Source organism: Nicotiana tomentosiformis, chromosome 6 (assembly GCF_000390325.3).
Source record: "Nicotiana tomentosiformis chromosome 6, ASM39032v3, whole genome shotgun sequence".
NCBI classification, from domain to species: Eukaryota; Viridiplantae; Streptophyta; class Magnoliopsida; order Solanales; family Solanaceae; genus Nicotiana; species Nicotiana tomentosiformis.
Window position 1 is genome coordinate 62,579,718 of NC_090817.1, and position 8,620 is coordinate 62,588,337.

General features: G+C 38.4%; 2 protein-coding genes across 2 annotated transcripts; both read left to right on the forward strand.

Annotated features, from left to right (window-relative positions):
* The first annotated feature begins 1,135 nt into the window (after positions 1 to 1,135).
* Positions 1,136 to 3,177, forward strand: LOC104095718 (low affinity inorganic phosphate transporter 5). Its single transcript, XM_009601908.4, has one exon. It carries the CDS (start codon positions 1,199 to 1,201, stop codon positions 2,786 to 2,788), a length of 1,590 nt encoding a protein of 529 aa, XP_009600203.1. The 5' UTR covers positions 1,136 to 1,198; the 3' UTR covers positions 2,789 to 3,177.
* Positions 3,178 to 5,331: 2,154 nt separating this feature from the next.
* On the forward strand, positions 5,332 to 7,111 carry LOC104095717 (low affinity inorganic phosphate transporter 4). Its single transcript, XM_009601907.4, has one exon. The coding sequence runs from the start codon at positions 5,367 to 5,369 to the stop codon at positions 6,954 to 6,956; it is 1,590 nt and encodes a 529-aa protein (XP_009600202.1). The 5' UTR covers positions 5,332 to 5,366; the 3' UTR covers positions 6,957 to 7,111.
* Positions 7,112 to 8,620: the final 1,509 nt, after the last annotated feature.

Genomic DNA, 8,620 nt, shown 5'->3' on the forward strand with positions numbered 1-8,620 from the left:
TCTAACTCTATATACTTCCTAACAACTAAGTCAAACATTTCCATGATACTCAAACTTCCAAAATACTCCTTGATTTTTCCACACAGATTACCATGTACCCACCTAAATCACATAAGCACATTATAGTGCATTAAGCCCAAAATTAATTTAAACTTGATTAACTCAATTGGAGTAATTGCTACAAATTAATATCAAGCATATTTCATTTGCTAATCATCAAAATTTTACAGAACTCAACAACAGGCAAGATAAGGAACATATAGAATAATTGCACAAAAGATCAAGTATCCCGATCTCTTGTACCGGAAATAATCACGTGGCCAAATTGCTACTCTCTTTGTCCCAATTTATGTGATGTATTTTTCTTTATAGTATGTCCTAAAATGAATAATACCTTCCTATGTTTAAAATAATTTAATTTTAAATTTCTCATTTTACCCGTAATGAGATGATTTATAAGCATATATTTATGACTTGTTTTATATCACATGTTTTAAAAATCTTTCTTTCTTTCTTAAGCTTATTGTCTAGTCAAAGTACATTGCATAAAATGGAAGGAAGAGCAGGGGCGGATCCACGTTGTAGGGGTGAGTTTACGTGAACCCATGCTCCTCTCTCTAAACTATGTATAATACTTGTATTTTCGTGATAACTAACATAAATAATTATGAGTGAACCCATGCTCAAGCAAACACTTTGGTCCCGTCAAACAAACATTTATCTTAAAGGTAATGGTGCACATTCATTCTCCTAAAATTCTGGATACGCATCTGACGAAGAGAGTATTATATAATGATTAATGAGCAAAACTCGGGTTCATTTTAAACATTGTCATGTCATTTGTGTGACTATAAAAATATGTTATTAAAGTAAACTAAGAAGTTTAAAGTTAAATTATTTTAAATATATAAATTTGTATCTTTCTTTTTGGACCAGACAAGAAAAAGTTGTCATATAAAGCATAAGCATGCGCGCTTTTTGTCCTAGGTTATTTTTGATTCAAGCATATGCTTGATTTAAGCAAAGAAGAAGGATATCCTGTGGATACTTATCCTCAATCTCTTGTTCTAGCCACTGAACGCTTAGGATTAAACGTCATTTAATTAACATTGTGCGCTCAGTCTATATATACTGTCGAGTTACATACACCCAAACAATACCATCAAAACACAGCCTAAATTTGCAGTAAAAAGCAAACATGGCCTCAAACAATCTTACAGTGCTCAATGCACTTGACACTGCACGAACCCAATGGTACCATGTCACAGCCGTTATCATTGCTGGAATGGGTTTTTTCACAGATGCCTACGATCTCTTCTGTATCACCACTGTCTCCAAACTCTTAGGCCGTCTCTACTACTACGATCCTGCTAAGCACGCCCCTGGAAAACTGCCTCATCCTGTTAATAATTGGGTAGTTGGAGTCGCTTTGGTTGGTACTTTAACTGGACAGCTCGTGTTTGGTTGGCTCGGAGACAAACTTGGCCGAAAGAAAGTGTATGGACTCACTTTAATCCTCATGGTCATTTGTGCACTTTGCTCTGGTTTGTCCTTCGGGTATAGCAAAAAAGTTGTTATGGGGACACTCTGTTTCTTCAGATTCTGGCTTGGATTTGGCATTGGAGGAGATTATCCTCTTTCTGCCACAATCATGTCCGAATATGCAAATAAGAGAACTCGTGGGGCGTTTATTGCTGCAGTTTTTGCCATGCAAGGCGTTGGGATCGTATTTGCCGGGCTTGTTTCAATGACTGTTTCGAAAATCTTTCTTATGAATTACGCGGGTAAGGCATTTAATGTGGATGAAGTTTTCTCCACGGAACCTGAGGCAGATTATGTTTGGCGAATCGTATTGATGCTTGGAGCTCTTCCAGCTCTTCTCACCTATTATTGGCGAATGAAGATGCCTGAAACAGGGCGTTACACTGCTATTATTGAGGGAAATGCTAAACAAGCAGCGCTTGACATGGGAAAGGTTCTTGACATTGAAATTCAAGCAGAAGGTGAAAAATTGGCCAAATTTAAAGCAGCCAATGAGTACCCTTTACTCTCCAATGAGTTCTTCATGCGCCACGGACTTCACTTAATAGGTACAATGAGTACTTGGTTCTTGTTGGACATAGCTTTCTACAGCCAAAATCTCACACAGAAGGACATATTCCCAACCATGGGACTAGTTAGTGACGCCAAGAGCATTTCAGCTTTGAGGGAGATGTTTGAGACATCACGTGCAATGTTTGTGATTGCGTTGCTCGGTACCTTCCCTGGTTACTGGTTCACAGTATTCTTCATTGAGAAAATCGGCAGGTTTAAGATACAACTGATGGGGTTCTTCATGATGTCAGTTTTCATGGCAATCATTGGAGTCAAATATGATTACCTAAAGACTAAAGATCACAAATGGACATTCGCAGCTCTTTATGGTTTAACTTTCTTCTTTGCCAACTTTGGACCCAATTCGACAACATTTGTGCTCCCCGCGGAGCTCTTTCCGACAAGAGTGAGATCCACTTGCCATGCCCTGAGCGCGGCATCTGGAAAGGCAGGGGCAATGGTTAGTGCATTTGGGGTGCAGCAGTACACGCAAGACGGAAATATTCATAAAATTAAGAAAGCCATGATATTTTTGGCCTTCACAAATATGATTGGATTTTGCTGCACCTTTTTAGTGACTGAGACAAAAGGAAGGTCACTGGAGGAAATTTCAGGGGAGGATGAACAGAAGAATGAGACGCAGATGAAGAGTACTAGGCCTGTCTCTGGACACCAGGACGATGGATGGGATTGAGATATGGTATATGATATTGGCAAGTTTATTTTTCACTTTGAGCAATACGTAGATGCATATATATATATATACGCATATAGCAAATGTATTAATAAGTGGGCAATGGATGTCACACAATGTTGTGTTCCAGCTTCAGTCACCTCCAGAATAAGGGCTTCACTAAGCAAGGAAATTAGGATAATTGTTTTCTTTCACCAATTCGCGTTGCATTGGTGGGGGAATAATTTTGCATTTTCTATTTCCTGTCCTACTCCCTCCCGAAGTGGTTATTTCCTTTGCTGTCTGAAACGAAAAGTGATATATGGGTTAACTATGTATTTATATTTTGTGTAAATATTGTTAGATCTTGTTGGTCTTTTTCTTGACAATGAAGTTGGAAAAAAAGAAAAGCTACAGTCTTATATGCAGAGGCGGCCCAGAATTTGAAGGTCGGGCTGCCTTTTTGGATTCTATTAAAATTTGATATATAGGATGTCCGCTATTAATATATCACTATTTTTTAAAAATATATACATATATACATGAATTTTTTGCCGAACTTTAGGGGTACCGGTAACCAGTGGCGGAGCCAGAATTTTCTTTAAGGGGTGTCAAAATATATAAAAGTAAACATATCAGGAAATTAAAGGGAGTCAATACATAATATATATACATATAATTTATTTATTTTACCTAGCTACACAGTGTATTTTTCTCGCGATTTGACACCCCTTCTTATAAGGTGGCTCCGCCACTGCCGGTAACCCCTCTTGGTATAGCATAGGTCCGTCTCTGCTTATATGAATGAATTTACCTCCGTTTGTAATAATTAAGAAAAGACAAGAAAAAATATTTAGATCATAGCTAATTTGATTTGGTAGTCATGGGACTAAAAGCATAAGTAACAATTTTGAGAAGCGGTTCCCAAAGTTCCTGTAACGAATCACACTGGCTAATCAAAATCGTGAAGAAGAATTCTACAGCAATTGAGAAGAGAAGCATAAGAACGAATGAGATCTAGAGAGAGAGAGAAATTCTCATGCTCCTTCCAAAAATGAATACGTCTAGCAAAAATACAGCTTGATTTCTAACAAATTACTTAACTCCCTTGTCGACTTCTAACTAACATAACCGGAAGGGCAAAACTGAAATACTGAAAATATAAGACAGTTGAAACTTGTACTTAAAATATGAAAGGACTGAACTTTAAATGGATGGAACTTTAATTTCCTAACTGCCAAGACTCAGCCTAACGGCTACGATCCATCCTTTAAGCACAAAATATCACCCTCGTAAGCTTGATTCGTTACATTCCATCACCCATAGGATCCTTAATTGTTTCAAGATTTGGAATTGAGACTTAATTTATCAAGTTATTATAAGGTGGTGACAGATTAGTACATTGCACCAGTCCCTGGACTACGACTGGATTAAATATAATGGGGTCATTTAAGGTAGTTGGAATTATGCCAAAATTCAGCTAACTTTTGATAACTGTCTAAAATGTACCGAAACAATACAAACCAGGAAACCAGCAGGACCATAATTAATTAGGCAGCAGAATAAGCTTATGTTGGACAAGATAAATTATTTACTATAGTAAAACAATAAAGCCAGAAAGGACAAATAAACGAGCAAGACCAAGGATAATATAGCTAATGACCTGCAAGAACAAAGTTGGTATTTGTATGCTCAAAATTGGAATTTACCATTCTTCCCACTTTTGTTTGGATGAAAGCTATGCAGACAAATTCTCTCCTTTGATGTTAACCATTCATGGAGTGACACCGACGGCGATAAGCATATATATGAATGGTACCATTCATATATATGTTCAGGTTACAATCCCCCAGTTAAAAGAAAACAACTGTAAGTTTTCTGGAACGCTAGCAACAAATTGCAGCAAGATGCATAGGAAAAAATGATAAAATTAAACCAAACGGCATAATGTTAATTAAAAGGTATAAAACGATATATCTTAAACAACCAAATGAAGTGAAAAAAAACGTGAAAGCTAAACATTCTAGTTCCGTGCATTAATGGTGTAGAAGTTTCCTATATCATTAAGTTTAAGTTGACATACAACAATAGATAATTCTCTAGCAAGTCTGATATAATAACTTGAAAAATAGAGTAAACCCAAAGCTGATATAGCATAAAAGTTATTTAAATTGTTGGAGTATATAACTTAAACCCAAAGCTGAAGAAGTAAACCTATTATTGGTACAGCTTTGTCCAAAATAGATCATTAGTATATAAGTTGAAGCTCGTGGATATAGCGGTCGTTAATCAAGATGATCAATAAGCAAGTTTAGCGCGTTCTGGCTGTCTCAAAGTGATTGCCGAAAGAAGATTAATCTACTGTAAAGCATAAGAATATCACTGTCACCTTGTTGTTTCAATTTCTTGTGGTGGTGTTGAGTTGGAGGCATATTATTGATTTAAGCAAAGAAGAAGGATATTCTCCAATCAACCAATTTCTTGTTCTAGCTATGGAACCTAGGCGTAAACGTCAATTAATTAATCGCATTAACTGTTTATATATGTATAGCAAGTTAGAGACACAAACCAATCTCATCAAACAAGAGAAAAAATCAACATGGCCTCAGACAATCTTGTAGTGCTCAATGCTCTTGACACAGCACGTACCCAATGGTACCATGTCACTGCCGTTATCATTGCTGGAATGGGATTTTTCACTGATGCGTACGATCTCTTCTGCATCTCTACTGTCTCTAAGCTCTTAGGCCGCCTCTATTACTATGATCCTGCCGCGAAAGCCCCAGGCAAATTGCCTCACATGGCTAACAATTGGGTGATTGGAGTTGCTCTAGTTGGTACTCTATCTGGCCAACTCGTATTCGGCTGGTTAGGAGACAAACTTGGTAGGAAAAAAGTCTATGGACTCACTTTAATTCTCATGGTCGTTTGTGCACTTTGTTCTGGCTTGTCCTTTGGGTATAGTGCAAAATCTGTAATAGGGACGCTCTGTTTCTTCAGATTCTGGCTTGGATTTGGAATTGGAGGAGATTATCCTCTTTCTGCTACAATCATGTCTGAATATGCTAACAAGTCAACTCGTGGGGCGTTTATTGCTGCGGTGTTTGCTATGCAAGGAGTTGGGATCATCTTCGCGGGGCTCGTTTCGATGATTATCTCCAAAGTGTTTTTAATCAAGTACGGAGGTAAACCATTTGATCAGGATGAAATTTTGTCCACGGAGCCTGAGGCTGATTATGTTTGGCGGATCGTGTTGATGGTCGGGGCTCTTCCAGCACTTGTTACCTATTATTGGAGAATGAAAATGCCTGAAACAGGGCGTTACACTGCTATTATTGAGGGAAATGCTAAACAAGCAGCGATTAACATGGGGAAGGTTCTTGATATAGAAATCCAAGCAGAAGGTGAAAAATTGGCCCAATTCAAGGCAGCTAATGAATATCCTTTGCTCTCCAGTGAGTTCTTCCAGCGCCACGGGCTTCACTTAATAGGTACAATGACAACTTGGTTCTTGTTGGACATAGCTTTCTATAGCCAAAACCTCACTCAAAAGGACATATTTCCAGTCATGGGACTCACTAGCAAAGCCCAAAATATTTCTGCTTTGAGGGAGATGTTTGAGACATCGCGTGCCATGTTCGTGATTGCCTTGCTTGGTACTTTCCCTGGTTACTGGTTCACAGTGTTCTTCATTGAAAAAATTGGCAGGTTTAGGATACAATTGATGGGGTTCTTCATGATGACAGTTTTCATGGCGATCATTGGAGTCAAATATGATTATCTAAAGACTAAGGAGCACAAATGGACATTCGCAACTCTTTATGGCTTAACTTTCTTCTTTGCCAACTTTGGACCTAATTCGACCACATTTGTGCTCCCCGCGGAGCTCTTTCCGACAAGAGTGAGATCCACCTGCCACGCACTGAGCGCCGCATCTGGAAAGGCCGGGGCGCTGATTAGTGCATTTGGGATACAACAATACACGCAAGATGGAAATGTTCATAAAATCAAGAAAGCCATGATGCTGTTGGCTGTCACAAATATGCTTGGATTCGCCTTCACTTTCTTGGTGACTGAGACAAAAGGCAGGTCACTGGAAGAAATTTCAGGGGAGGATGGCAGGCGGAATGAGACACAAATGAAGACTAGTAAGCCTGTCTCTGCCCACCAGGATGATGGATGGGAATGATCATATATAGTTTATCACTATGAGCATTGCATCTACAGGAAAAATGGATCAATAAACGGGCGAAGAACCGATTAATTGGTTTGTTGCTCACGCCGCGTTGTGCTTGGTAGCTTTTCAATCACTTCTATGAATAATAAGAGCTTTAATATGATAAATTGTCATGACCCAAAATCCACTATAAGTCGTGATGGCACCCAACGTCGCCGTTAGGCAAGCCAACGGTGAATTGACAATTTAATTATTCATTTTATTATTTTTGAATCATGAATATTGTTAGGTGGAGACATAAATGCGTTAGAGTCGTAGATAAATACAATTTAAATATTATACAAGTAAAACTGTATCGAGGTTAAGCAAACCATAAACAAATTCTAGAACATCCCAAAACCCGGTGTCATAAGTGCATGAATATTTACTAAGGAGTACAATAATAATACAACATCTGTTCGGAATGTAAATAAGACAGGATAAAGTAAATACTATGACGGAGACTCTGTGGGCTGCGATACGTAGCCTGGAATGCAGCTCACCATAAAGTCTCCTCAGCAGCTGCGCCTACGCGCCAAGATAACCACCAATTGAACCTGTCAGATCCTGCACATTTAGTGCAGAAGTGTAGCATGAGTACGTAAATCAACGTATACCCAGTAAGTATCTGGCCTAACCCCGAAGAAGTAGTGACGAGGGGTCGACATCGACACTTACTAGAGGTCCAATAAAGCAATATGATAAATCATAAGCAGATATGAACCACAACAACAATAATGGGGTAAAACTGTAAGTTACATAATCTTTCAAAAAATTTCTTTTAAAGATATAAATCTCTCAGTCTCGTATTCTATCTCAACATCTCAGATGTATCAAGTGCCAGTATCAAATGGAAAAGGATTTACCATATAAAATGCCAGGCATCAGTGGAATGATAATCTCGTGAATATTCGAACGGCTAGCGATATAACGCACGATTATGCCGAGGTCGTACGACGCGATCCAGAATAATGTGTACACTGCCAAGGGCCGACCAACATGAACCATAAATGCATCTATTATACTGTCGAGACGTCCGGCCCGCTCCACAAGAAAGGAAGGAACTTACTGAATTACGAGACACGTGCTTACAATACAGTACATGAGCATAAAGTGAATATAATATTTAATGATTCTCAAATAATTTGCCAACAACTCAAGGTGATAAGGCTCGGCCTAATATATATATATATATATATATATATATATATATATATCAATTTCAATTATGAATTCAATTAATTAAGCCAACAGAATGAGTTCAAATAATTTAAATATTACATGATAAAGTTCTAAGTCTACCCGGACATAAACATGATTTAGCTACGTACGGACTCTCGTCACCTCGTACGTACGCAGCACCCACAACTAGTAACACATGACAATTACATCATCTAGGGGGTAGTTTCCCCCTCACAAGGTTAAACAGGAGATTTACCTCGCTCCGAAGTTTCATAATCGGCTCCAACGCCTCTCTAACACCTCAAACCAAAGCCCATCGATCCGAAACTAGTCAAGCAAGGTGCAAATAAATCAAAATATACTCTAATGCGTATAATTTAACAATTTATAATAATTCTCAACTCCGCTCGAAAAGTCAACAAAGTCAACCTTCAAGCCCACGTGCCCGGATTCCA

Coding starts and splice junctions, on each gene's coding strand:
- LOC104095717 (XM_009601907.4), top strand. CDS start 5,367: ATGGCCTCAGACAATCTTGTAGTGCTCAATGCTCTTGACACAGCACGT.
- LOC104095718 (XM_009601908.4), top strand. CDS start 1,199: ATGGCCTCAAACAATCTTACAGTGCTCAATGCACTTGACACTGCACGA.